This window comes from Platalea leucorodia (genome assembly GCF_965183815.1).
Source record: "Platalea leucorodia genome assembly, chromosome: 11".
Taxonomy (NCBI): Eukaryota; Metazoa; Chordata; class Aves; order Pelecaniformes; family Threskiornithidae; genus Platalea; species Platalea leucorodia.
The window spans coordinates 21736702-21763673 of NC_138833.1; the positions used below are offsets into that span (position 1 = coordinate 21736702).

A 26972-nucleotide genomic window follows, 5' to 3' on the forward strand; every position below is an offset into this window, starting at 1 on the left:
CCCCTCTGCGCTCTATCAGCAGTACTTTGGCAGCTACAAATGCCACAACAGCACTCAAACAAGAACTTTTCGGAGGAAGGCAAAGCGGAGCTGGCCACCTCTAGGCAAATAGCAGCCTGGCTCCCACCCCCGTGCCCACCTCCACGATACAGATGCAAACATAGCACACAAGCTGCAAGAGAAGCAATCTCAGGAACATGAAGAATCACCAGCTGAAGAAAACACAAAGATTTCATGTTTAGTTTCATCTCCACAAGCCCTAAGACAGGACTGAGTCTGGCTTTAAACCTAGGCTCCCTGTCAAAGGGCAGTTTTACAGAGCAAACATTTTACCCTAGTGCCAGTGCTGCCAGAGCCTTTTTAGGCAGAACCTTGACCCCACGCTCACTGGACAGCCCCACATTTCTTCTGCTGATGCTTTGCCAGTGCTAACACACACCAAGGACCTCCATTCACAAGGATTTTATTTTCTTGTAACAAACAAACAAAAAAATCATACACACATTAGAGACATGAATACAGACAACAAATAAATTAATGTCAAATGAGAGACTGATTGCCAAGGTGCAAATGAGTGGTGACAGTGAAAACTGCTTGGCTGGGTGGGAGACTTTCAACACAACACATTGTTGGCAGTGCTGGTCAAGCTTGAGGAAGCAGAGCCACAACACACGCTTCTTCCGAGGGGACAGCAGCTAGCCAAGCGAGCCAACCCTGCCTCACCCTCCAGGAGGAATGTGCGGTTTAAGAAGGCAGAAAACCCAGAGCTCAATGGTTACCAGCTGTTAAGTAACCTCTGTGCAACGTCCTTGCAACAGAGAAGCTTCCAGTACCAGACGCTGCTGCCACCTCACCACTACAGAAAGCCTGCTGCTGGCTGAGGGAGCTCTGCAACACAATCGTGAGAGAAAAGACCCGTTTGCCACAGGACAGGTGAAGATTACAGAGCAATGCTGCCTATAATGCTTAAGGGATTAGATGATAGCCAAGAGTTCCTTCCATTTTTCATGAAAACAAGCGATAGCTGTTCCCAGTAACCGGTTCTGGCTAGGCCAAAAATTACATGTAGCTGTACCAGAGCAGGGAGGAGTGTTGAGCCTTGATCTGCCCTCAGTCCTCCCCCAGCCCTGCAAAATGCATTTAATGCTGATGAAACAGAAAATCCTATTTGAGAAGTGCCCCTGGTGTCTAATACACTTCTACTACATGACTCATACAAGATGCTAGGAAAAAAAAACCACCAAAACAAATCAAGCAGCACCCAGAGTGCCAGAACACCTGTAAGTCTCTTGTCTAGGAGAAGGCAGGACAGTGTTGTTTTGCAGAAAGGAGAGAGGAGGATTACTGGGTTCAAGCCGCACCAGCTCTGGTTATTTCCACCTTTTTGGAGGAACATGAAGAGTTGGAAGAGAAGCAATTCTTCCTCTTTACTGCCAGGCCCCATTAGATTCTGCTCCCTGCCTTTCTATTCAGAGCATCTTAGAATGGTCTCTGCTCCACTTTTCCTTTAAGAAAAAAATCCAAGAACAAAAGAAATACTAGGTATTGAACTGGATAGCAAGGGAGTGCCACATTTAAAAGCAATCCAACACATTCCCAGAGCAACTTCCTTCTGGCAGTTAAGGGTCCAGTTTTTAGTCCTTGCTTGTCTTCGTTATTTTCTGCTGGTGTTCTGTATATGCCAGACAGAACCACGGTACTCCTGAGGGTACTTCAGCACTGAGCAGGACAAGACAATCGGACTACAGGTAGACAAGCCAGCCTGCTCGCACACCACATGCAGTCCTGTCCCACAAAACATGGTTCAAGGTCTTACTGTAGGGCAGTGTACTGGGAAGCACACCTAGGCACAGCCTAGCAGACCAAACTGGTGCAATACAGCAGACAGGATGGTTTACAGCGGTTTAGTACTAGTGCAGGAGTTTTACCAAGACTGGCTTTAGGAGGACAGCCACAATTGTTTCCTTTTCTGAGATGAAGAGCTGGAAGGGAGACTTTCCTATTTTACTGCAGCACAATGGGACAGGGAAGCAGAGCCTAAGACACCCTGTAGCCCGCTAAAAGACACCAGAAGTGTTCTTCCTAGAACCCGGTGGGAGTGAGCACGTTCAGATCCCGAGGCTTGATATTATGGGAACGTGGAGATTGTTTCCTCCCTTCTGTGACTGGAATGTCCATTTTGGGTGGCTTGAAGGTGACTGGGTCCTCTGGCATCCTAGTAGCCTGAGCACGCATCAGCTCCATTGGGGATGGCTTCTGGGCACCCTTATAGGATTGGATGGTAAATCCTCCTGATGAAAAAAATCACAGCAAGTAAGAGCTAGGAAAACCAGCCAAGTCCTTTGTCCATTGCTGCCAGGAGCGAGCAGTGTCACCGATACCCAACACTGCAGAAAGCCCACGCAAGACACCGCAGCTTCATCTCATCTCAAGCCTATTCCACATCAGTGGCTGACACTTCCAGTTCTGGTGCCACCAGGCAGCAGAGAAAGAGTAAAAAGCTGTCACCTTCACACCCTGCCCTTCCACTGCAGCTCAGTGCAAGTTATTTCTACTTTCAGATCCTTGGAATACCCAACTGCTTTATATTTAGGCACAAAAGTGATCTGAATAGCACACACTCACAAGGTGGTCCTAGAAAGTAACAAGGTAAGCAGGATAAGGCTCCAGAAATAGCTATCGAGTTTGTTTTGTGACAGTTCTCCCCTAGCTCTTGCAGGGCAGGAGATTTTAGAGGACATACCTGGATCATTGGTGGATTTCTGGATGGCTTTGGGTCCAAAAAAGCTCCATCTTTCAGATGGCAATTTGTCCCCACCAGCTTCCATGGCAAAGTCTGGGCCAGTGATAGAAGTAGAGGATCCCTGACTAAACCAACCCCTAGGAAAAAGTCATTGAGATGTACAAAACATGAGAATAAATACTTCAAGTGGCCCCACTGTGCCAGGAACTTTACATGTAGTTATCAGGGGCAATTTAAACCATCTCAATAGGTTTGTTACCACCTAGGATGAAGGAGTACACTCAAGTTCCACAAGCTTTCAATATTTGGATCTATCCATCCAACACAAATCCACAGCAGGCTCTGAATTTCACCCCTTAGACAGTCCCTCACTGGATAAGAAAGTTATTTGTAGCAGCTCGCACCTCAGCAGCCTGTAGGAAACCAAAGGAGGCAGTGGTCTGCCAGGAACAGAGTACCTGGATTTATGCCTGGGAGAGGAGTGGGGAGTGCTGCTTGGAGTGGACTGAGCAGAAGAAGTCTGTTTGTCATCTTTTGTCATCTCTCCACTCTGCATTTTTAGCTTCTGTTAGGAGAGGCAAGAGAAACACAGAAGCAACAGAGCTTAAATACAAGACTTAAGGAAAAAACAGCCCATTTTACTGTCAAAACTGGACAATTGTTTATATCACAGGTGATAAAAGAATTTAAGTGTCACTTCACCTAAAGCTAAACCCAGTATTACAATACTTGCATACACCCCTTAAGCTTCTTTCCACATCAGATATAAGCATTTTGGAAGTCCACTATGCTTAAGACACATCCTCCAGGCTAGAGGAAGTAAAATAACACCTACAGCTCACTCTGCAGTTCGGAGTCACTACTCAACAGTAAAGCACTGCATTCACAGGGAGGCTGCAGATGTAGCAGCGCTACCTCGCACATCAGTTCAGCGACCTGGTAACGAGTCTAAATGCCACAGCAACCGTTTGTCCGCAGCGCTTTTCAGAGCAAAGCTTTCAGTCCCACAAGTCCTCTAACAAAGGCGAGAGCAGATTCGGTACAAGGTCTAGGAGTACTAGACCCTGAGAAGTAACCCACATACAACAGGATGGAAACACTGCTCTACGACGCTGAGATGAACCGCATTTGAAGAGTACACCTGGTCGTAAAATAAACAGGAACCGGGTGTACGTGAACCAGGTTATTACAAGTCAGACAGTAAAAACTGAACTTTGAACAAGTCACTTGAAGGACAGTTATAGTTCAACACCAACTACCCAGGCACCTTCTCAGGATGTTGCCTGTGGCTACCCAAGCCACACTAATGCAATTCAACGCTGTTATGAAAACTTTGACCTTGTGGGAGTACACTTGGAGAGTTCAGTATTAAATTCCAACTGCAAGATTACTGTGGGCAACTGAGCTCATCAGAAACATTGATTCAAGACCTTTGTCTTCATTTCCAGTAAGAGGCAAGCCCCACTTCATCTGCTAACCTCCACATCAGAAAGACACGGTTTACAAGTTCTCTTGGGACACACAGTTACAACAGTCAACTGCAGGGCACCATGCAAAGCAAGAAACGAGATTCTGCGTAGGGATGTCCCCACCTGGAGAGACGACTGCGACAGTCTGACATGACTGTGGAATACGACAGATTTCAGAAAAAAAAGTTTGTTTTGAAACTATTTTAAGGAGAGTCCTAGCAACATGCTCCAAAAGTTACGTCACCAGATAGGTGTTAAGCTAGTACACGGAGAAAGCCAACGCGAAACAAGCCTTACGTGGACTGCCTCAGCCACTCGGTGGTACTTGGTCTCCTCGGTAGTGAGGCCTTTGTGGGGAGTGTAGCCAGCATCTCTCAGCCCTGCCTGCTGCTCAAAGCGCTGAATGCTCTCCTGAGTCTGCTCTGGAACGGACAAGAGCACATATTCGCACAGAAATGCCACCACGAGCAGTTCTAGCAAACAAAGGCAACATAACCAACAAGACCCTTTTTTCATCATTCATACCTACATGTTGTGATGAGTTGATAGAGGCAGCAAGATGAAGCCAATGAGATATTCTGACTTGAAAACTACCCTGAGTCATAGGGCTAAGTCAGATGAGCCAGGAATTAGACTGTAAATTAATGAGCTGTAATTAAACCCATCTCACCCAAGAAGCTGCATCACTCCTAATTACAACTTCCTACATCTAGGAGACCCCAATAAGCTGGACATTTTAAGTGGCCCTCTACATTCAAGGGAGGTTTTTTTGGCCAACAAAAAGTGAAGCCACCTGAAAGACTGCCCACACTAGCTGACCTGACAATCACAGCCTTGCAGAACAGGTGGTAAAGACTCCCAGTGATTCCTGATTCGGTAAAATAAGCTATTTGGGACAAATACAGAGCCAGCATCTAATACACTGATATCAGCTTCAGTTCTGAAAAATAGAAGCACTTTCCCCCCCCCCACTACCAGCATAAGATGTTCACTACCTGGTGGAACTAAGAAAAAAGTCAAAAGGAATTAGAGCACAAAAAGATTGCTGGAAAAGTCCAATGTCTTCTTGAAAAGAGAAAACACTTCCCATGTTAATGTTAAAGTTATTTGCAGGGATAGTGCACTGTATATACGAGAAATCTAGAGGACCTTTGTCTGTTCGTTGCCAGCTTGTGACTCAAAGTTCTTCCTGGGAGTTGTAGGTTGGGGCTCCTGACTTCTCACTTCACACGAACATTTTTAGGCCATCGTGGTTTTAACTAGATTAGCATTTTATCATTAGGAGCTGCTTTCCAGAAGAAAGTCCGTATTCCCAGATGTTATTTTCTGATGTGCTGGTTATTTTTGAGCCAAGACCAAAATAAGTGCAAATGTATAGCTATTCCAAAATTCTGGTCTGAAAAATCTAGAAGTCTTTGGAAGCGATGCTTGGAGGAAAAGATGAAGCTCAGATCCCAGCTGCTAAAAGAAGAGGCAGCAGGGACAGATTAACACATGAATAATTCCTCTTGTTGCAAATGGGCATGTCTTTTCTGCAAGCATAACTGACCCAATTTGACTTTAAAGCACCATGGTTTATGAGGTTTGTTTTTTTTAAAGCAAGCATTACTGTTAGCAAGACAGCTGCTGCTGCTGCTAACTAACATAAATGCCAGCAAGTGCTCCATTAGCACAGTGTGCCAGCTCTCCACACCACTTTGGTTAATTGTAGAGCTTTACCAGTCATTCAGAAAGAGCAGGTTAATAAGCAAACAGAGTAACAGCAGCAGCCGCCGCCGCCTCTGCACTCCAGCAACACGGTGGCGTGGACTGCAGTGTCCTATCAGCAGATAACATACCCTGCACTCCTCCCTCATCACCCACCTCCAGCACCTGGAAACGCAGAGGCAGTAAGCATGGCCTATTCCCTAGTTCCTTGCTTCCTTCTAGAAGCATCCTCCAAAAAAAAAATAAACCTCATATGGCTCAAGAGCAGAGTCAGCCTGAACGCACAAGCAGCCCAGGAACTCTGGTAGTAACCTTGAGGCCTTACCAAGCCGGAGCACGCTCGTGTGCCCACACCCCATTAACCACCAGATTAAAGGTGAGAGTTCTTACTTGTAATGAGAGAGTTCATGATGATATGAGTGGCCTTGGCCTTCACCACAGGTACCTTGTTCACACTTTCGGTGGACGAAGAAGGAGTTATGACGGGTGCATTCATGTTAGCATCCCCTTCCTCAATCTGTGGGGAAGAAGCAGGGTACGGTTTAAGATGAGAAAGTACCTCAGCACCTTGCCAGGACACATCTCTACTCAAATGAGACACAAGGCCAAGCTGCTCTAGCAGCGAGCCTTCATCCCATGGAAGAAACCCGTACGCTGTTCTCACTACAGCCCAGGAAGATTTAGAGCTTGAACCTTATAATTCTTAGCAGTGAACAAGCAACTTGCATCCAACATTTGAAAACCTACCGGGCTGAGAGCCAACAAGTTGTTAGTCTAAGTACAAAAAGGTCAACAGGAAAGAAACAAGAACACATCTACTTCCATTCTCATAACTGCAAATTGGACTTCAAGGTCAATTGGGCAGGAGCACCCTTCCGCAGACAGCTCACAAACACAAACTATTTACAGAATGGCAGTCACACAGATTAGAGGCTGGTGTTTAGATCTTGTTTTTCCCCCCCTCAGTCCTTCTATCAGTTTCTTGCTCAGTGTATCTCGTGGTCATAGCTCCACCACTGATCACGAGACCCTAGCCACAAAGAACCAGACAACGAATGCCAGAAAACAAGAAATCCTGTGAAATACAGACTTCCTCCTCCTAACACAGGAGTTACTGCTCCCTGACTGAACAGTTTGCTTTTTGTGCCAAACCACAACTCTAGGTTTTCTTCCACGAGAAAGATTTTAGAACAAAATGAGGCGAAAAGTAGCGTTAAACCCAAAGGGATGCAGAGTTATTTACTTCCATTCCACAACATTTAACATCACTTCAAACTTAGCAAACAGCCTCTACATCTAAAAGAGCTGGTCCTGCACTCAAAGCATCCCCATAGTCATTTCATGTAACAGTCCAGGTTGGAAGGGACCTTCGCAGATCGTCTGGTCCTGCCCCCCTGCTGCAGGCAGGGACATCTCTCACTAGATCAGGTTGCTTAAAACCTCATCCCGCCTGACTCTGAACACTTCCAGGAGTGGGGCATCCCCAGCTTCTCTGGGCAACCTGGCCCAGTTTCTCACCACCCTCATCGCAAAGAATTTATATCCAACCTAAATCTACCCTTTTGCTCTGGCTTAATTACACCCGGTTAAAGCTTGCAGCTTTTTTTACCCGTAAATGCCTCTGATAAGCGAGGAGAATCCCAGAACACACCTATTTCAACCTTACTTCAGTATTCCCACATAAACACCGCCAATAAGCAAGGGGAATCCCAGAAGATGCCCATTTCAACCATACTTCAGTGTTGCCCCATAAATGCCTCTGATAAGCAAGGAGAATCCCAGAACACACCTATTTCAGTCTTATGTCAGTATTCCCACATAAACGCCTCCAACAAGTGAGGAGAATCCCAGAATGTGTCTATCTCAACCGTACTTCAGTATTCCCACATAAACACCTCCCATAAGCGAGGGGAATCCCAGAACACACCTATCTCATCCGTAATTCAGTGTTCCCCCAAAAATGCCTCTGATAAACGAGGGGAATCCCAGCACATGCCCATCTCACCCATACTTCAGCGTTCCCCCATAAACACCTCCCATAAGCGAGGGGAATCCCAGAACACACCTATCTCACCCGTACTTCAGTGTTCCCACAACGGGGCCATGCAGCAAGGCCGGTCTCTCATCCCCAGCCCCTCCCGAGGGCTCCGGGGGCCCAGCGGGGCTCGGCCGCGGAGGGCAGGGGCAGCCGGCCCGGTGCGGTGCCTGGGCCGGCCAGCAGGCAGCCAGGAGGCCCGCCTGGGCCAGGGCCAGGGCGGGAACCGGCCGGCCCCGTACCTTCGAGAGCTCCTGGTACTTGCGCTCGGGGATGACGGGCTGTTTCCAGAGGACGTTGGCGCACAGGTCGGCGGGCGGCGGCGTCATGGGGGCCGTGTCCTCCAGGGCGTCGTCGTAGCTGAAGGCCCGCCGCGGCACACCGATGGGCAGCGACATCTTCCCCGGGCGGGCCCCGCCGCCCTGCTCCAGCGCTGCGGACAGAGAGGGCAGCGCTCAGCGCCGCCGCGGCCTACGCGGGGCCGGTGGGGAGCGCGGGGCCGGGGAGGGGGGAAGGCCTTACCGGGAGCGTCCGGTTGCCGTGAGCTCATGGCGGCGGCGGTGCCGCGGCTCGGCTGAGGCTAGCGAGGCTCGGCGGGGGGCGGCGGGCCGGGGGCCGGCGCCATGGCGGAGCCGCGGGGCTCACACCGACACCGCTACCGGAGGGGAGGTGGGCGGGGCGTCTGCCGCACCGGAGCGATCTTATAGGCCTGCAGGTCTCGCGAGAGCTGGCGGCGGCCCGCGGGGCACGCTGGGAGGTGTAGTTCAAGGGCGCGGGGCGGGGCCGAGCGGAGGGGGCGGGGCTGTGGTGAAGGGGCGGGGCTACCGCCCGCTCCCGGCCCCGCCCCACCCCGCCGGCGGAACGTGTGATAGCGTCATGGAACGGTTTGGGTTGGAAAAGAGCTTTAAGATCATCGAGTCCAACCGTTAACCCAGCACTGCCAAGGCCACCACTAAACCACATCCCCAAGCACCACATCTCCCTGGCTTTTAAATCCCCCCAGGGATGGGGACTCAGCCCCTGCCCTGGGCAGCCTGGGCCAGGGCCTGGCAGCCCTTTGCGGGAAGAAGTTTTTCCTAATATCCAACCCAAACCTGCCCTGGCGCAGCTTGAGGCCGTTCCCTCTCGTCCCATCGCTTGTTCCTGGGGAGCAGAGACCGACCCCCCCGGCTCCAGCCTCCTTTCAGGCCGTTGCAGAGAGCGATGAGGGCTCCCCTCAGCCTCCTCTTCTCCAGGCTGAGCCCCCCCAGCTCCCCCAGCCGCTCCTCCCCAGCCTTGTGCTCCAGCCCCTGCCCCAGCCTCGCTGCCCTGCTCTGGCCACGCTCCAGCCCCTCCATGGCCGCCTTGGGGTGCGGGGCCCAGCGCTGAGCACAGCATTCGAGGGGCGGCCTCACCAGTGCCCAGCACAGGGGGACGATCCCTGCCCTGGTCCTGCTGGCCACACTATCCCTGATACAAGCCAGGGTGCCATTGGCCCTCTTGGCCACCTGGGCACACTGCCGGCTCATATTCAGCCAGCTGTTGACCAACACCCCCAGGTCCTTTTCCACTGGGCAGCTCCCAGCCGCTCCTCCCCACGCCTGCAGCGTTGCATGGGGTTGTTGTGACCCAAGTGCAGGACCTGGCCCTGAGCTGTGTTGGATCTCATACAGTTGGCCTCAGCCCATCGCCCCAGCCTGGCCAGATCTCTCTGCAGAGCCTCCCTGCCCTCCAGCAGATCAACGCTCCCACCCAACTTGGTGTCGCCTGCAAACTGACTGAGGGTGCCCTCGATCCCCTCGTCCAGATCATAGATAACGGTATTGAACAGAACCAGCCCCAGTACTGAGCCCTGGGGAACACCACTGGTGACCGGCCGCCAACTGGATTTAACTCCATTCACCACCGCTCTTTGGGCCCGGCCAGCCAGGTTTTTACCCAGCGAAGAATACGCCCGTCCAAGGCGTGAGCAGCCAGCTTCTCCAGAAGAATGCTGTGGGAGATGGTGTCAGCGCCCTGGCTGGGGAGGCACCGCTGCCCCCCTCCCTCTCCCCATCATCCCTTCTTCTCCCCACCATCCCTCCCTCTCTCCATCCACCCCCACCATCCCTCCCTCCCTCCCTCCCTCTCCCCACCATCCCTTCTTCTCCCCACCATCCCTCCCTCTCTCCATCCATCCCCACCATCCCTCCCTCCATCCATCCATCCCCACCATCCCTCCCTCCCTCCCTCCCTTTCCCCATCGTCCCTTCTTCTCCCCCCATTTCTCCCTCTCCCCTCCCTTCCTCCCTCTATCCCCTCCCTCCCTCTATCTCCCCTCCCTCCCTCCATTTCCCCCTCCCTCCCCCCCCTCCCCCGCGGTCGGAGCGGCCCCTTTAAGCGCGGCGGTGACGTCAGGGGTGGGCACATCTGGCGCTGGCGTGCCGCCCGCGGGCACAGCTGGCGGGGCGGGGGGGGGGGGGCCCAGCTGCCGCCGGTGCCGCATGGCTCCCACCGGCGCCCTCCGGGACCTGACGCTGGCCCTGGGGGCCGCCGTGGCCGCCCTGGGCTCCCTCCTCTTCATCGCCTGGAAGATTTGCTTCCGCGGCCCCGGCCCCGGCGCCGGCTGGGGCGGCTGGTGGGAGCGGGAGCTGCGGGAGCTGCGGGAGCTGCGGGAGCGAGCCCCCGCCGGCGACGCGGTAAGGGGGGGACGGAGCCTCGCCGGGACCCCCGGCCCATGGCGGGCGGGAAGGGCGCCGGGTCGGGATCTCCCCGGGAGCCCCGTACCGGGAGCCCCGTACCGGGATCTCTCCGATCCCAGCCGGGGCAGGGACGCGGCATCCCTCCGGGTTGCTCACACCCCCGAGACCGTCAGGCCGGGGAAGGGGCAGGGGATCGGGATCGCCCCTGGGATCACCAGGCCGGGGAAGGGGCAGGGGATCGGGATCGCCCCTGGGATCACCAGGCTGGGGAAGGTTCTGGATCGCCAGCGGGATCCCGCTGAGCACGTGGGGCTGGGGAAGGGGGTGCGGGGTCAGGATCCCCCTGGGATCCCACACCAGGATCCCCCCTGGAGCCAGTCAGACTGGATTCCCCAGGATATTCCGCAGGATGATGGGGAAGGGGTCCCCGGTCTGAGCCACCCCTGGATCCCACCGGGCTGGAGCCGGGGGGGCTGGCAGGACCCCCTGCTCCGAGCTGATCCCTCAGCCAGCTCCCTGAGCACGGAGCTGCGGATCCTGGGACCAGCCCGACCCTGCATCCCCACAGCTGGACTGGCGGCAGGTACTGGTGCTGGGGTTAGATGGAGCGGGGAAGAGCAGCGTCCTGCACTACATCTGCAGCCAGACGGCCAGGGAGCGCATCGCACCCACCCGCGGCTTCAACTCTGCCCAGCTCTTCGTCGAAGGGCTGGAGATGGACCTGCTGGAGGGTAAGGCTGGCCTGGCCCCGCCGTGTCCCCCGGCGCTGAGCCAGGAGGGTCCCCCCGCCTGCCGGCACCGGGCTGGGGGTGCAGAGCATCCCGGGCAGCGGGAGGTCTGGTTCCCTGGGGTGCTACAGGGAGGTGGAAGCCCCACTCGCCTCCACGCAGGGGCCTGATCCTGCCCATCTCCCGCAGTGGGGGGCAGCCAGAACCTGCGAGCGTACTGGCCCCACTACCTGAGCCAGGCCGACGTGCTGGTGTTCGTGGTGGACTCGGTGGACAGGTCGCGGCTGCTGACGGCGCGCCAGGAGCTACACGCGCTGCTGGCCGCAGAGCCCCGGCTGCCCCTGGTCGTGCTGGCCAACAAGCAGGTGGGTGTCCATCTGTCCGTCCCTGCAGCTGCCTCCGGGATTGTTTGCAGTGAAACCGTCCCTCCCCAGAGTCCCGAGGGGAAATCCTGATACCCCAAATCCTCTGGCTCTTGCAAAATCTGATTTCTCGGGGCCTGTATCCTCCAGTCTTCATCAGGAGGCGCAGCTGCCATTACCAGTGCCCTGGCTAACGAATTTTAGGAAAGCACCCAGGCAGCAGCCTGCAAAATCCCTCAGGGGAAATACATTCCCCAGGCAGGCGGCCAAGCACATGCCTGGTGCTGCTTCCCGTTAGCTTTTGCCAAAGCGACTCCAATGCAAGAGCGAGGCAGCCCTGCCTGCGCACGATCCCTGCCAGGACCGCGTAGGCAGGACGGGGCTCCTGCCAGCCGGCAGCGTGGCCCCCGGCGCTTCTCCCCTCCTGAGCGGCCGCCTCTCTCCCTCGCAGGATAAGAGCGATGCCCTGAGCGCGGCAGAGCTGCGAGAGGAGCTGGACCTGCACGCGCTCAGCGGGCAGCGGGAGCTTTTCCTCCTGCCCACCAGCGCGACCTGGGCCAGCCTGAGCACTGCCACCAGCGTCCTCCGCGTGAAGAGCCTGCTGGTCACCCTGCTCTCCCAGCCCTGAGCCTGCACCGGGGACAGACAGGCTCCCATCCTCAGCACCGCTCTTCTTCGGGGTCTGCGGCGCGAGGATGGAGGCGGCCGGGCAGGAGCCCTGGAGCTCAGACTCGCTGGTAGCAGGCGGTCCTGGGGTGTTTGCTGCATCCCACGAGGTTTGGGGTTGAGCTGCGGCACGGCTGCCCTTGGGGAACATGAGCAGCGGGCTCTGCTCTCTGCCACGGGGAGAGGGCAGCCACCTCCCCTAGTTCAGGGATGAAGCCTGGCTTGGGATGGTGGCACGGGAATGTGCAGCGCAGGGCAGGGCCCCGCGCCTTCACGGCAGCCCCGCAGGATAATAAATGAACAGGGCTGAACAAGCGAGGTCGCCCTTTCGCCCACCGGCACGGATAGGTCGTCCCAGATGGGCTCTCCTTCCGCAAAAACACGAGGAGTTACTGCTGGCGCAGCCCTGCCAGTACGGCGCACACCAGTAGGAAGAACCAGCTCAGGCTGTTCCTCACCGGCGCAGAGCACAGCTCTCAATTCCCCCAACTCTGTATTTAAAGCCCTGTTTTGGAGAGATGAAGGCAGGTATCAGGCCGCCCTGCGCTGCCCCTTCACCCTGACCAGGGGTAAGGATGGGCTGTCTGGTAGGAGCTGTGCTCAGCAGGCGTTTGCCCCCCTGCCTGGTCTCCCTCCCTCTCGGCTGCCCCAGGGAGAAGGAGCCAGGCTCAGGGCCCGCAGGAAGCCCTGCCTGCAGGCAGAAGGGCTGCTGGGTCAGGCCACGGGGCGCCGGGTCCTGGAAAACCTATCGTGGAAGCTGGGAAAAGGGAGTACGCGTCGGCCGGTCTCTGCTGCGTAACCTTTTGTACAGTCGCTCCTTCCCTTTGTCAATAAAAGAGGCTGATGACTCCGAGCTGCCCTCCAGCTCCTTGGCAGGGGAGGGGCCCCGGTTTTCCAAGCTGGAGGCAGGAAGGTCGCTCGGGGAGGGGGGGGAAGGAAGAAGGAAGCAGGACGTGGCCCTGCTCCAACCTCTGCTTACAGAGAAATCGGCAAAGGCCCAAGTGCTGCCCGCACCCCGAGGGCCCCCAGCCCCTTTGCTGCAGGGGGTGAGACGCACCCGAAGCCCATGTCCCGCAGGTCGGCACCAGGAGCTCTCCGAAGCGGGACTGCGCCAAGTAAGAGCCCGTGAGCAAGACATTCACACCAGCTTGAAAGCGTAATTTATTTTAACAGGGCAAAAAACGTGCTGACTGCCACACAGAAAGCGAGTGGCGCAGCACTTTCAGTCCCGACGCCACAAGCCACAGCCAAGAGTGTTTCACGCCTGGTTATAACTGTCTCTGTCTAATGAAGGTCCTTCCTCCATTGCCAGAGGCTTTGGGTAGTTCAACTTGCTGGTGCTGAGCCTGTGACCGTCACCTGTCTGTCAGTCCCCGCTCGGTTCAGAAAACGGTCACGTCAAACCTGCCCTTGCAGGCAAACCTGAGAAAAAGGGGCAGTCACTGCACGTCCATCTTTTCCTGCTTGAGCGATGCAATGAAATCCTTGTATTCCTCAGGATAGAAATTCTTGTACACGTTGATCTTTCTCTTAATTTGCTTGGGAGTATCCTGGTAGTAGTTCTTCTCATCTAGAGCCATTTGCTGTGACAAAGGAGAGGGTAAGTCAGAGGAGCGGCCCCAAGAGCAAACACCAGCCCAGCCCAGACACGCTCGGAAGGCCCACCCAGGCCGGCTGTGATCTCTGCCTGACTCAGACAGGGATCTGGCCAAGGTTCAAAGCGCTCCTTCCCCTTAACAATCAGCTGACTGTGAAAGAGGATCCAGGACAGAGAGGATTAGCGATTTCCATCCTGCAGACGATCCAGATCCAGCAGCGAATTGCTCCGGGTGCTCCTCGCTCTGGGACAGCCAGTACTTACCTTGTAGTTCTCTCCGTGGTTCTGTATCATGTATCGCACGTAGTCAATGAGGTCTCGTGAGAGCGTGTTTGACTTCTTCTCGGGGAGACTGGCCTCGTATTCCATCTCTAGGCAGAGGACACAGACACCATGAAGCAGGGGAGGGAAGCAAGCAGCACCTCAGAGGTCCCCAGCCTCTTCCCGACATCGAGCCCTGCCAGTGCTGTGGAAAGGAGGTGGCTCCTGCAGCCCAGCTCCGCTGCTCGCACACACAGGGCTGCGCCCCAGCACGATCGTGCAGGAAAACGAACACGACGACAGCCCTCCGCACAGGCTGCAGGCATCCAGGCCCGCGCTGCGGCTCCTCTCCAGCTCACACCATGAGGAGCGGAGTCTTTCTGCCCAGCCCACCACTAAAACACGCGGGGTACCGCAGCCACGGTTTCCTGTCACCCTGGTGCCCCGCACCAGCACGTTTCAAAGGGACCAGGGTCCTCTTGGGGCTGCAGGTAGAAACACTGCGGAAAAAAGCAGCACAAGGAGGGAAAAGAAAATCCACGAGACAGAGGGCACACGGGAACGGCAGAGCTGCTGTCCTGGCTCTCGGCTCAGGTCTGGCCTGGCTGGGAACCCCCGGCTGACTGCCAGGATACTCCTCTACAAGCCCACAAGCCTGGACAAGAATTAACGGGCCCTGGCACAGCACAGCAGCTAAGGATGGTCTGGCAGCACAAAGATGAGAGACAAAATAACCCACGGGTCTTGGGAGAACCCCAAATGCAATGGCAAGGGTGCAGTTCAGCACCCCCGCCAAGGCTGCAGGTGGGGAAGCGCTCCCTGGGGAGGGCAGAAGCAGCACTGACCATTCACCACGTAGGGCTTCCGCACTATTTTCTTTCCTTGCTTCCATCCATCGCTTTCCACTTCCATCCCCTGTGTTAAATAGAGAGAAGGCTACTCAAGAAAAGCCCATTTGGAAGAGAGCTGTGTCCCCATACGCTGCTCCCAAAACTCCAAACTGCTTATACAACGGCTGTAAGGCTTAAGCAGAGCCTTAGCTGCGCCATTACGCTAGCCCGTGGGCAAGCCAGTTGCCTGAGCAATGCTGTGTGAATGGAAACAAGTGGCAAGCACGGTCACTGCTGGTTTTTCTCACGAGCGTGATGTTTCGTGGGGCCACCTTTCGCCTGGAAGCGTTGCCCACTGACGCAGGCAGGCCAGGCTGGCACTTCTGTACACAGAGGCTTTTTTTCTTACCAAGAGCAACTCAGCTGCAGCGTTCCCAACCCCACCTCTCTCTGGTAAGTCCCAGGAGATTGAGGAACGTTATTTATACTGGTACAAAAGCCCATTATTTCCCCGTGACACCTTAGCTCGTTCCCACGCCAGGATCTTGGCCGGAAAAGCGTTATCGATAAAGATAAGAAACCCATCCACCTACAAAGGCTGATCCGGAGCCACCTGACCCCGGCAGGCTGCTCTCCACGCTGCTTTTCCCCAGCCCGGCTGCGTGTCCCGGGGGGAGGCCTGGCCTTCCACCCCCCCCAAAGGCGCACCCCCCCGGCCACGCTTACCAGCAGCTTCTTGGGGATGGGGACGGCCTTGTTGGGATCCTCGGCCAGGCCCATCTCGGCCAGGTTCTGCGCCACCGACTTGCTCGGGTCCCAGGCATGGCGGATGTGGGAGCTGTGAGGGGACAGGCACCGGTATCACGGGCTGTGCTCACCCCCCCCGCCACAGACACCCGCCCGGGGCGGTACCGGGTCTCCCCGGAGCACCCGCTCCCACACGGCCCCGCGTCCCCCCGCCCCCGCGGCCCTCACCAGGCGATGCGCGGCGCGGCGCGGCGGCGGGCGCTGCGGTAGAGCCGCTTGCGGTTGAGGTTGTAGGAATACTTCTGCCGCCGGTTCTTCCCCTTCGCCTTCGGCATGGCGGCCCCACGCTGCTGCCGCCGCCGCCGCCTCCACCGAGCGCCAGGCCGGGCCGCGCCGGGCGGAGCCGCGGGGCACCACGGGAAGTGTAGTTCCGCTCCCGTAGCGCCGCCAGCGGGGTGGCCCCGCCGCGGACTACAACTCCCGGCATGCCCCGCGGCGAGGGGCCGGCCCCTCCCATTGGCCGCCGGGAGCGCTCACCGCCTCCTGGCTACGGCAGCCGGGGAGGGCCGCGGGTGGTCACCTTCCCTGCTGGCCGCAGCCATGGCGGCCGGGCCTCCCCCGCCGCTGGAGCCCAGCCCGCTGCCGGTGTTCAGCGAGGAGGGCTTCGGGGATAAGTTCCTGCGCAAGACCCGCGAAAACCCCTTGGTGCCCTTGGGTGAGGGAGGAACGGCTGGGGGGCCACGGGGGGGGCGGCGGCGGTGAGGGGGAAGGGCCGGTCGGTGGGGGAGGGCGTGAGCAGCGGGTCGGCCCCTCTTGAGCCCAAACCCGAGGGGCTGCCCTTGTCTGAGGGGGCTGTCTAACAAGCCAGCAGCGCTCGGGTGCGGGGGGAGGTGGGAGCTGGGCCTCACAGCCCCTGCCCGGCTCCACTGACCCGTCCCTCCATCCTTCCCTCCGTCTTTCTCCATCCTTCTCCTCCCTCCATCCTTCCCTTCCCTTCCCTTCCCTTCCCTTCCCTTCCCTTCCCTTCCCTTCCCTTCCCTTCCCTTCATCCTTCCCTTCATCCTTCCCTTCCCCTTTCCCTTCCCTCCATCCTTCCCTTCCCTTCCCTTCCCTTCCCTTCCCTTCCCTTCCCTTCCCTCCCCTTCCCTTCATCCTTCCCTTCCCTCTGTCCCTCCCCGCAGGCTGCCTGTGCACTGTCGGCGTCCTGACCTACGGACTGATCAGCTTCAAGAGAGGCAACACCCGTCGGTCTCAGCTGATGATGCGGGCACGTATCCTGGCCCAGGGCTTCACCTTCGCGGCGCTCCTGGGAGGCATGGTGGTCACAGCCATGAAATCCAGAAAGTGAAATAATCAGGCAAGAGAGAAGCTGCGGGCGCGCCGGCCTGCGCCCCGGCTGGCAGGGGGGATTCTGGCTGCGGATGGAGTTTTCTGAGAGACGGTTGCAATGTCTCGGTGGAGCCGGTGTCAGACAGGCTCTGCGTTCCAGAGCGCTGGAAATGCGGCTAATATATCCCTGTGATTAACCTGAAATTTGGGCTGTGGCGTTTTTTGATTCCCTGAGAGCTTATCCTCCTGCAACACTGGAGGCTGCGCCTCACTAAGGCTCTCCACCCCTGTCAGACCTCTTCTCCTTGCTCGGTGCTGTCACAGTCTGTTAAAATTGTGTCCTGTGGGTGATGGTCTGCCCTGAGGGGTGGCTTTAGTCAGGCGGTGCACCAGCACTTGAGAAATGAGCTGCCCGGGGAGGAAGGAACAGCTCTGTTTATGGCTTGATCCTGGCGGGACAGAGTTCATAAGCAGTGGGTGAGTTGTTTGGGGAGAATATGTAATCTGTTCGGTTGCAACCGGTGAGTAATAAAGTGAATTGCAGCAAGATTCTGACTGATACTGGATTGCAGAGCACTGAGAAGCCAGAAGAGTGAACAGTGTAGGATGGAAGGGGAGCAGGCACGGCTGCCTCGAAGCTGTGGTGATGCAAGCAGGACACGAGAGGTGTAACTCCCTGTGAAAACAACTTGGGAATTCACATTTCCAAAACAGGACCTGGCCGCGTTCTCTGGGACACGCTGCTGCTTTTGCTGGGGAGTCGGTTCCTGCGCAGCTCGCTGCTTTGCACGAGCTGGAACTGGCTGCTGAGCAAGCGCCCTGTTCCCAGCACTGCCTGTGTCGTGACAAACATCGTCACGGGCGGCTCCGAGTCCTGTTGCTGGCGTTGGATCGTTTGGATCTTACCGGCGGTGTTTGGTGGGCAACGAGGCTTTGCTCCGCCGTGTCAGGGCTGCAGAGCGGGGAGGACGCGGGGCCGTGGGATCCGTTCGCCGCGGGGCTGCGGCAGCTCGTGCCTGCCTGTAGCAGACCCTGCTGACCCTGCTGCCGTGCCTCCTCGCGTTGAGCTGCCCGGGGCGTTGCCAGGCTTCGCTCTCTGGGTGTCTGCGTGTTGGTGCCTGCGCCCCGGCACTCCCTGGCCTGCGGTGGCTTTGCAGCCGGCTGCCTGGCAGCGTGCTGATCCCGCTTTGCCCTTACAGGCAGCTCCAGAGGACAGGGCGAGGGGTAAACTCGCTCTGCCCGTGAACGAGCGCTTGGTTTGTCCTGTCTGGGGAACCATGGTGCCGGTGGGCCTCGGCAAGGAGAAAGGGAAGGCTCTTGCCCACTGGAGCTGAAATTTTAGGGTGGGGGACAAGCCATCGCCGGCACCGAGCTGGGCGAGCTGCACCGGGGAGCCCGGGGCGCTGCCTTTGCTGGCTGGCTGCCTGCTCAGCACGGCTTTCCCAGAAGAAACCGCTTCTGGCTGCCTCGCTGGCACTTCCAGCCCGGCCACCTTGGGGCAGGGGTGCGAGAGGCAGCTGGTGGGCAGATGCGCGAGTGCGATCCCTCGGCAGCCTGCAGACGGGCAGAGCGGGCTGGGGAGCAGCTCAGCCCCCCGTCTGGGCAAGCAGGAGCTCGCAGCGCCCTGGGGGCAGAGCAGAGCCCCCCTGGTCCTGCGGCCGCTGATTTTGGCCCTTCCCCTCGCTCCTGTTTTTTCCTGTAGGATGTGGTTCTCCTCCAGCCCTGTCCTTTCCGCAGGAGGCTTAGTGGCTGTGGGTTTTCCTAAACGTACACATGTGTGTGGCTGAAGCAGAAAGACGACAGCGCCCCGTAGGATTGGAGATGTCGGTTTATTTTAACAGGTGATTTGAACAGTCACAGATACCAAAGCCGAGGGGGTGTAGAACAGCTGCGGGCACGGCTCCCCTGGGGCTGGCTGCCCCTGCCTGACATGGGGGGGGGTCTGGCTGCCTGTGGGGGCTGGAGGAAGCAACCAGAGGCGCTTCCCGCTGCTCTGCAGTGAAAGGCAGAGGCAGGCAGCCGCGTCCCGAGGTATCCTGCGTCGGTGTCCATCCCGCGCCGCAGCAGAGCTGCCTACGCGTGCTGGAGCGCAGGGGGACAGAGCAGGAGCCCTATGGACAAGGGGGGCACAATCCCAGCACACGACACCGAGCGACTCCCTACGCACCCATCTCCCTTCCCAGCCCGCTGCTGAGCCCATGCCCCGGAGCCGGGGGTGCCCGGTCACCCCACGAGGGCTGCAGCAGCAGGGCAGGTGACCTTCCCAATTCGTGGAGCTGTAGCTGCAGGGCAGGAGAGCTCTGCATACTTGCTTTTCGGCTGAGGAGGCCTCTGCAGCGAGGCTCAAGCAAATGTTTTGTGGGTTCTGCTCCATGTCCCCCCAACCCGCTGCTGCGAGCCCTTCCCAAGCCGCCGGCAGGCCAGACGCAGGGCACAAGCTCCAGGCTGCCCCGCTCCTGATACGCAGGAATTTTGCAGGTTTCCAGGGCTGGGTCCCTGAGCTGGAGGGGCTGGTGCTGGCCCCACCAAGCAGAGGGGAGAAAGCCGGTGTTTGCGCTGGAAAGCGCGTGCCTTGCGGGGCGGGGAGGGGGACCGAGGCATCTCACCACGCTGCCTTAGGTGCACAAATCCAGCGGGGGCCAGAGAGAAGCCACAGAGCAGCTGCAGACAGATGTGCAGCTTGTTCTCCAGGGACAGCACAAGCCCCAGCACCAGAACTCTGCCCAATCCTGCTCTGGGCCCCTGGGTTAAGGAACTGGGGGCTCAATGTGCCCCACAGCAGCCAGACCTTCCTATCTGCTTCCCTGCAACCACACAGCCTCCATCTCCCATCCTAGTAGCAGGGGAAGGAGCAGAGCAGAGCCAAGGGCCCCCGAAGCCTGGCACCCCACATTCCCAACTGCTGGCGGTCTTGAGGGAGGGACACAAAACATCCTGCACGCTCGCCCCGTGGCCCCTTCCCAGCGCCCTGCACCACCACGCTGCCTGGCACCAGCAGCCCTGCAGGACGGATGGGCCACGGACACTGCAACTGCTGCTCGGAGCCCCGGCAGCTTTTTTAGGGTGCACAGCCAGGCTGGGGAGAGGTCTGCTGGTCTTGGGGCAACCGCTGGCAGTCCTGGCCCAGCCTGGGTGCCTGCACTCTCATTCCTCAGTCCCTGCTAGCCCAGCAGCATCCCGCTGCGGCCGTGCTCCCTGCAGAACCTTGGGGTGCGGAGCTGAGTCAGGGCTGTTCCTCCATGCTCCCAGCCCTGCAGCTGGCTCTGCTCTAAACCCTGCCGGAAAGGCAGATGGGAGCCAGGGATCCCACTAGGATCCCTGCGTCGGGGCTAGGACAGGGGGGCTGCCGTGCCTGCGCTCGCCCAGCGCCAGGACAGCCGCAGGCAGGTTTATTCCCAGCACAGGGGTGAGGGGGGGAACACGGGGTGGGGTGTTCACCCTCTCACTGAGCCGGGCCCTTGGGCACAACCTCCCCGCAGAGCCCAGGCCAGGGGCTCCCTGCTAACTCAGCTCTGCCACCCAGTGTCGCTTCCCGGGGAAAATGCCAAAGTAATAAATAAGTGTAAAAAGAGACCGATGCACCTTTTAAGCAAAGGAAAACCATGGGGAGAGTTACAACCGGTGACTCGAGCACAGCCCAGGTGCACACCAGGGAGCAGGCAGGGGGAGGCCCCCCGTGGGCTGGCCCCACGAAACCGCCCGGCTCGGTGAGCCTGGCCTTGCCCTGCCACGCTCCTGGCTGTGCCAGGCGGCAGCTAGCGGGACAGGGGCGTCTGTTTGAGGGAGATGAGCACCGAGCGCATCCGCGAGACATCCTTGCTCTGCTTGCTGCTCTTGGGGTTGAAATCACAGAGCTGGGCCACCTTCTCCCACTCGGAGCCCGGGGTTTCCTCCTTGGACTCCTTCAGGAATGCTTCCTCCGAGGCCCTGCGGAGACGTTGAGGGTTGTCACTGGCAGAACCCTTTCCAAGGAGACCCTCCCCTCTGTCTGGGAACCCCTCGTGTCCCCGCTTCCTGTCCCCTTGCTCCAGCCGATGAGCTCAGCGTCCTCCGGGATCCGGAGACGCACGATGCTCAAGGCTGCTGTTGGCTGCACTCACCCAAGATATCGTTCATCCAGGGGCATGGGGGTGTCTGCCTGCTCCCAAGACTTCTCCGCCCCAAAAGGCACAAGACCCCATGGCTTTGCCACTTCAACCAGTCCCTACAGGGGTATTTCCAGGAGCTCCACTTGCCTCCTAAGACTCCACCATTTGGAGACGCTCAGCTGCAGCATCCTCCCTCTGGGACCTCACCAGGGCCCAGTACCTCCCAGCATCCCCCCTTCCCTTGGCTGGGCAGCCAGTGCTGGGGCCAGGACCCCCAGACCCTGCGGGTCAGGATACGGTCTGTAAGAGGCACATACACATAGCCAATCACATCGGCGTCCGGCTGCTGGTAAAAGGCTTTGTCAGCGATCCTAGCCCCCGAGGCACAGACAGAGAGAGAGCGCAGAGCAGACAGGCAGGCAGAGGGTTAGAAAGAGAGAAACAGAGAGGGGGTTAGCGTCCTCCCACAGAGCGTGACCCGCTCATCACAGCATACACGGCACCAGGAAAACCTGCCAGTGACGGCAGGGCTGCACAGACGGTGCCCCAACCCTGCCCCGATGCGAGGTCCGCGCCGGGGGCAGCAGGCACAGAGATCCCACTGTGATCCCAGTGTGGTCCCAGCCAGGGTGGCTCTGCGCAGCCACCAGAGCCGCTCGAAGCCCTGGGGCCTCTCCCCTTGCCTGCCAAAGCTCCATCCCCGCAGGGCTGGGCCCCGCTGTGGGGACAGAGGCCCCCAGACATCCCAGGAAGGCAGATCTGGCTGCACAGCAGGTCCCATCGCGGCCCTTGCAGCCACGGTGAGCCCAACATACCTGTTGTTTGCCCGGTTCTTCTCCATCTGCTCGTTCTGACGCAGGTTCCACTCCTCCAGGTCCTTCTTGGCCTTCTCACGCCATTCCTGCTCAGTCACCTTCGATGCCGCATCTAAGGCCAGGGCGAGACAGACCCCATCAGCCAGACTGGCACCCACTGGCTCTGCTGGGCAGCCCCTCGGCAGGCAGGACAGCCGCAGCCCCCAGGCCTGTCCCCGATCCCCACTAGTCCTGTCGGAAAGGCGTCACTGCCCCAAGGACAGCAGGTCCTTGGCAGGAGCACCCACAGGGCGTGGGGCACGAGACACCTCTCTGGGATGCAGCAGGGTCACCGCCAAGCGAGGGACCCCAAGGGCACCCACTGCCACGTCACAAGGTGCCACGAGCGTGGCCACACACGGCCTTGGGTCTCACCCAGCTCCTCCAGGCGCTTCTTCTGCTCCTCTCTCCACTTGCGGATGCTCTCGGGTTCCTGGGTCAGCCGGTCAGCCTTGGCTATGGCTGCGTAGGCATCCGTGGGGCCGTTGGACTCCTGCAGGACACAAGCACCTCACCATCAGCACCAGTTCCTCCCACAGCCCAGCCCAGCCACCTCAAAGCAGGGCTCCACGCTCCCAGCACTCAGTCAAGCCAAGACAGGAGGGAGGGAGGGAGTGTGACAGCCCAGGACATCTGGGGCAGTGTCCCCAAAGCGCTGCTCCGGCTGCTGTCCCAGCTCCCAGGCCCTGCCACCCAGAAAGGCTTCCCAGCATTCCCCTCCGTGCTGATTTTGGCTGGGACAAAGTTAATTTTTTTTATAGTAGCTAGTATGGGGCTATATTGTGGATTTGTGCTGGAAACAGTGTTGATAACGCAGGGATGTTTTTGTTATTGCTGAGCAGCGCTTACCCAGAGTCAAGGCCTTTTCTGCCTCTCACCCCACCCCACCAGCGAGGCTGGGGGGCACAAGGAGCTGGGAGGGGACACGGCTGGGACAGCTGCCCCCAGCTGCCCAAAGGGCTGTCCCACACCACAGGGTGTCATGCTTAGCAATAGAACTGGGGGAAAGAAGGAGAAAGGGGGGGACATTCGAAGTGATAGCGTTTCTCTCCCCAAGTAACCGTTACACGTGATGGAGCCCTGCTTTCTTGGAGACGGCTGAACACCTGCCTGCCGATTCAAGGCTGAATGAATTCCTTCTTTTGTTTTGCTTTGCTTGCATGCACGGCTTTTGCTTTACCTGTTATTATCTCAACCCATGAGTTTTCTCACTTTTACTCTTCCAGTTCTCTCCCCCATCCCGCCGGGGGAGTGAGCAAGTGAGCAGCTGTGTGGTGCTTAGTTGCCGGCTGGTGTTAAACCACAACACCCTCCTCAGCTTGCTGCTCGCTGCCAACACAGCTCTCGTGTCCTCTGGGCAGCCCCACGGCACAGGACAGCCACCAGCTTTGTGACATGCTCCCCACCAGCACCGGGCTTCTCCAGCCCTGGCTTGAGCCGAGGCAGCCCCAGGACTGAGCGTCGTTACAGGCTTGGCCAGAACAGACGGGGAGAGGCAGGGCCCAAGGGAGGTACAGCTCTGCCTGGACACCAGCCTCCCTCCCTCCTCCGAGCCCAGCTGCCGGTATGGCTCCCAGCAGGCCCAGCACCACGCTGGCTCAGCACCTCTCCTAACACCTTCCGCTGGCCAGGATGCCCAGCCCGACACCGAGCTCAGCAATGGGATTACGGCTCTCCCCCAAGATCTCCAATCTAATTAAGTCTGTCCCATCTCTAATGTGATTATCATCCCATAAACTAGGCACGGGCAATGCACATGCCACACCGCTGGGCACTGAGTGGGGTGAAAGGCTTGTCAGATGCTGGCACAGCTTCTCCTGTAGCCCGCAGAGCTGGGCTTTGGGCTCCCAGAGGGAGCTGAGACCCAGGCGGGTGGCCCCCACGAAACACCCTTTGCCATGGGTTTAATGGGAGAGGCTGCCAGGACTTGGCAGCAAGGCCACAGCAAAGCGAGTGTCCCACGGCAGCCCTGTCCTGGCTCCGGACTCTGCCAGGAGATGCTCCTGACTGCCCCGGAGGCCTCCAGGAGCCACCCAGGCTGGAGCGAGGGGGCTTCTGTGGGGAATGGGGGATTTGTCACCTGTTCTTAGGGCCCAGGCACGCCTTCAGGGCACAGGCCACCTGCAAACAGATTTGGGGCAGGTCATGGCAGGCGGGACCAAGCTTCTCTTCAAAGAGGGGTGAGAATGGAGCAGCCAGGACTCCCCCACGAGACCCAGACCTTCCCAGGAGCACCATAGCTGTTTTGGGGCTGGATAGCAAAGTCCAGTCAATCCTGGGGGCAGAGCCGTGGAGTGCTGGCCTCATACCCACCCAATCCCCCTTAGCACCACTGGGCCAGGACAAGGGGCTGAGCTCTCACCTGAAAGACATCTCCATTGACAGTGGCTCCTCCATTCTGGAAACCAGCTAGAAAAAAGGAAGAGAGAAAACCAAACACAACTATGGCAGCTGCAGGTGATCCCAGAGGGGCTGGTGTTCATGAAACTGAAGCAAATCCGTTCCTGGGAGTTTGGCTGTGCCATTTCCAGCCCAGCACATCCATCCACAACAGCCCCACATATGTGGGCCAGGCCGCATGGTCTCCTGTCCTTGGTGGGATTCAGCCAGCACTTCTCTCTCTCCCAGACAAGCCTCTCCAGGCATTTACGTATTTATGGTGTTTTCACTGGTGTTTTATCTTATCTGAAGATTAGGGAAACTGTTCCAGGCACGGGGCTGGACACAGGCAGGTGCTCTCACTGTAGAAAGACAACCTGACCAACCCCAACCTGCAAGCGGCCAGGCGGAGGCTGCCGATAGACACAGACAGCTGACCCAGAAGCTGTCGGCCGAGCGCCCAGCAGTGCAGGGCTGCGACGGGAAGGCAGCCCTGCCAGGGACAGAGCCCACAAAACACTGCAGTGTGCTCCATCAGGGGAGGAGGGCAGGCGTGCATGCCAAGGTCCTCAAGAGCCCTCCTGGGGGCATGCCTCTGGGACGAACTGCAAGGTTAGGGCTGGGAATGGGGCACCACCGACACCCGCAGCTGGGTACAGCCCCATCTCCCTTCCAGCGGACACCAAGCTGCACACCAGGGCCACAAGGCCAGCCCCGTGCGGGGCTCTGCACTGCCAGGCAGAGAAGAGGCTTTGAAAGGAGGTGGACTCCAGGCTCTGAGCTGCCACAGCTCTGACGACCACAGGGCTTCTACCAGCCGGCTAGCTGCAGGCACAGGCAGCCGCACCGCCACGGCGCAGCTCCGGCAAGCGCCGTCCCTACAGTGCTCGCCCCCGCGGTGCAGCTCTGACTACACCCAGCTCCAGCCTGTCTGACTGCATTTATCACCATGGCTGTCAACACCTCGTCGGGCCCAGGTCTGCCTCCGCAGCCCTGTGTGCGGAGAGGAGAAACCGCTGCTCCACAGCCAGTACAAGGAGGCCCTGTGGGCCTGGGTTAGGGGAAGGAGTCAGAGTAGTGTGGCAGCAGCATCCCCACGTCCATGCGAAGAGCAAACCCTGAGCCCCTGCTACCTGCCAGTGTCATAGAATCGTTTAGGTTGGAAAAGAGCTTTAAGATCATCAAGTCCAACCATTAACCCAGCACTGCCAAGCCCACCACTAAACCATGTCCCCAAGCACCACATCCACCCATCTTTTAAATCCCCCCAGGGATGGGGACTCAGCCCCTGCCCTGGGCAGCCTGGGCCAGGCCCTGACAGCCCTTTTGGGGAAGAAATTTTTCCTAATACGCAACCCAAACCTGCCCTGGCGCAGCTCGAGGCCGTTCCCTCTCGTCCCATCGCTTGTTCCTGGGGAGCAGAGACCGACCCCCCCGGCTCCAGCCTCCTTTCAGGCCGTTGCAGAGAGCGATGAGGGCTCCCCTCAGCCTCCTCTTCTCCAGGCTGAACAACCCCAGCTCCCTCAGCCGCTCCAGACCCTTCCCCAGCCTCATTGCCCTGCTCTGGCCACACTCCAGCACCTCGATGTCCTTCTTGTGGTGAGGGGCCCAACACTGAACACAGGATTCGAGGTGCGGCCTCGCCAGTGCCGAGTACAGGGGGAAAACTCCCCACAGACTGGAGGCAAGAGATCAGGATTAGCACCTTCTACCTGCAGGGGCTGGGACCGCAATGTCCCCAATGGAAATGCCTTCCATTTTGCACCCCAAAGGGCTCTCCTGTCTGCGGGGACAGCCACAGGACTGTCATTGCTCTTCATCTCTGCCTGGACGTCTCTCGCATTGCCCTACCTGGGAGGACTGAGTCATGGAGACGGGGTCCATCCAACCCAGGGAACCCAGCCAGAGTACACGGGGGAGGAATCGCCCCACAGCTGGCAAGTCCCTGCTCAGGATTCACCCCACATCCTAAGGTTTGAGGGGGGACCCCACCATCGAGCCCTCCGGGACCAAGCATAGCCCTTGCTGGGATGCAGCTCCACTGGGGAACCCCATCGCCTGCCCACCGGGGGTGCAGCGCATCCCACGGGGAACCCCGGTCCCCCCGGAGGGACCCCCTCCCTGCCCTCGGGGCAAGACGGGGGCACAGTCCCCCTTTACACCCCCGGGCTGCCAGCCCCCTCCGGACCCCGCCGGCCCCCGGCCGTGCCCGCCCGGCGCAGCGCGGCGCTCACCCGGTTCCGCCGGGGCCGCCTGCCCGGTGGGGGCGGTGGCCGATTCACCGTCGGTCGGCCCGAAGCCCTCGTCGTTCTCGATACCCGCGATCTCGCTCTCCTGCTGGGCCAGGAAAGCGGCGGCCGGGTCCTCCTCGGCGCCGGCCCCCTCGGACGAGGAAAAGAAGCCGAAGTCGTCGGCCATGGCCGGCCCGCCCGCCCCGCTCCCTCTCCGGCTGCGCGGCTCGGCTGGGCTGGGCCCGACTGGGCCCGGGCGGAGCTGTCACTGCGGCGGCGGCGGCGG

At 58.6% G+C, this 26972-nt stretch overlaps 5 protein-coding genes across 6 annotated transcripts; 2 read left to right on the forward strand and 3 right to left on the reverse strand.

Annotated features, from left to right (window-relative positions):
• Positions 1-447: 447 nt before the first annotated feature.
• Positions 448-8618, reverse strand: KIAA1191. Its single transcript, XM_082324503.1, has 7 exons — positions 8477-8618; positions 8197-8387; positions 6310-6436; positions 4510-4634; positions 3202-3308; positions 2744-2880; positions 448-2291 (listed from the first exon to the last, which is right to left on the reverse strand). Exons 1-7 carry the CDS (start codon positions 8502-8504, stop codon positions 2083-2085), a joined length of 924 nt encoding a protein of 307 aa, XP_082180629.1. The 5' UTR covers positions 8505-8618; the 3' UTR covers positions 448-2082.
• Positions 8619-10416: 1798 nt separating this feature from the next.
• Positions 10417-12889, forward strand: ARL10 (ARF like GTPase 10; the record flags this gene model as incomplete). The annotated part of the gene is made up of 4 exons (XM_082323994.1): positions 10417-10611; positions 11183-11345; positions 11532-11707; positions 12156-12889. The coding sequence occupies 4 exons, from the start codon at positions 10417-10419 to the stop codon at positions 12330-12332; spliced, it is 711 nt and encodes a 236-aa protein (XP_082180120.1). The 3' UTR covers positions 12333-12889.
• Positions 12890-13519: 630 nt separating this feature from the next.
• NOP16 (NOP16 nucleolar protein) lies at positions 13520-16205 on the reverse strand. The gene is made up of 5 exons (XM_082324216.1): positions 16034-16205; positions 15785-15896; positions 15074-15143; positions 14232-14338; positions 13520-13953 (listed from the first exon to the last, which is right to left on the reverse strand). The coding sequence occupies exons 1-5, from the start codon at positions 16138-16140 to the stop codon at positions 13810-13812; spliced, it is 540 nt and encodes a 179-aa protein (XP_082180342.1). The 5' UTR covers positions 16141-16205; the 3' UTR covers positions 13520-13809.
• Positions 16206-16321: 116 nt separating this feature from the next.
• Positions 16322-17338, forward strand: HIGD2A (HIG1 hypoxia inducible domain family member 2A). The gene is made up of 2 exons (XM_082323695.1): positions 16322-16520; positions 16987-17338. Exons 1-2 carry the CDS (start codon positions 16406-16408, stop codon positions 17151-17153), a joined length of 282 nt encoding a protein of 93 aa, XP_082179821.1. The 5' UTR covers positions 16322-16405; the 3' UTR covers positions 17154-17338.
• A 1606-nt stretch (positions 17339-18944) lies between these two features.
• On the reverse strand, positions 18945-26962 carry CLTB (clathrin light chain B). 2 transcript variants are annotated; one of them, XR_014229441.1, is made up of 6 exons: positions 26690-26962; positions 24439-24485; positions 22452-22569; positions 22038-22149; positions 21370-21522; positions 20941-21061 (listed from the first exon to the last, which is right to left on the reverse strand). XR_014229441.1 is itself a non-coding variant. In XM_082323838.1 (5 exons), the coding sequence occupies exons 1-5, from the start codon at positions 26871-26873 to the stop codon at positions 20890-20892; spliced, it is 633 nt and encodes a 210-aa protein (XP_082179964.1). In that variant the 5' UTR covers positions 26874-26962; the 3' UTR covers positions 18945-20889. The 2 variants fall into 2 exon arrangements, 1 of the variants encoding a protein (XP_082179964.1); XM_082323838.1 differs by lacking the exon at positions 21370-21522 and having other exon boundaries at positions 18945-21061.
• Positions 26963-26972: the final 10 nt, after the last annotated feature.

What these genes read in the sequence shown, in the direction of transcription:
- KIAA1191 (XM_082324503.1), bottom strand. Translation starts at nt 8,504, where the DNA reads ATGAGCTCACGGCAACCGGACGCTCCCG. An exon ending in ACGGCAACCGGACGCTCCCG is followed by an intron (nt 8,388 to 8,476) that starts GTAAGGCCTTCC and finishes CTCTGTCCGCAG; the next exon opens with CGCTGGAGCAGGGCGGCGGG. An exon ending in GAAATCCACCAATGATCCAG is followed by an intron (nt 2,292 to 2,743) that starts GTATGTCCTCTA and finishes TTTTTTCATCAG; the next exon opens with GAGGATTTACCATCCAATCC.
- NOP16 (XM_082324216.1), bottom strand. Translation starts at nt 16,140, where the DNA reads ATGCCGAAGGCGAAGGGGAAGAACCGGCGGCAGAAGTATTCCTACAAC. An exon ending in GCCGCGCCGCGCATCGCCTG is followed by an intron (nt 15,897 to 16,033) that starts GTGAGGGCCGCG and finishes GTCCCCTCACAG; the next exon opens with CTCCCACATCCGCCATGCCT. An exon ending in ACCACGGAGAGAACTACAAG is followed by an intron (nt 13,954 to 14,231) that starts GTAAGTACTGGC and finishes CCTTTGTCACAG; the next exon opens with CAAATGGCTCTAGATGAGAA.
- HIGD2A (XM_082323695.1), top strand. Translation starts at nt 16,406, where the DNA reads ATGGCGGCCGGGCCTCCCCCGCCGCTGGAGCCCAGCCCGCTGCCGGTG. An exon ending in AAACCCCTTGGTGCCCTTGG is followed by an intron (nt 16,521 to 16,986) that starts GTGAGGGAGGAA and finishes CCCTCCCCGCAG; the next exon opens with GCTGCCTGTGCACTGTCGGC.
- CLTB (XM_082323838.1), bottom strand. Translation starts at nt 26,873, where the DNA reads ATGGCCGACGACTTCGGCTTCTTTTCCTCGTCCGAGGGGGCCGGCGCC. An exon ending in GAAGCGCCTGGAGGAGCTGG is followed by an intron (nt 22,150 to 22,451) that starts GTGAGACCCAAG and finishes CCCTGGCCTTAG; the next exon opens with ATGCGGCATCGAAGGTGACT. An exon ending in AAGAACCGGGCAAACAACAG is followed by an intron (nt 21,062 to 22,037) that starts GTATGTTGGGCT and finishes ACGTCTCCGCAG; the next exon opens with GGCCTCGGAGGAAGCATTCC.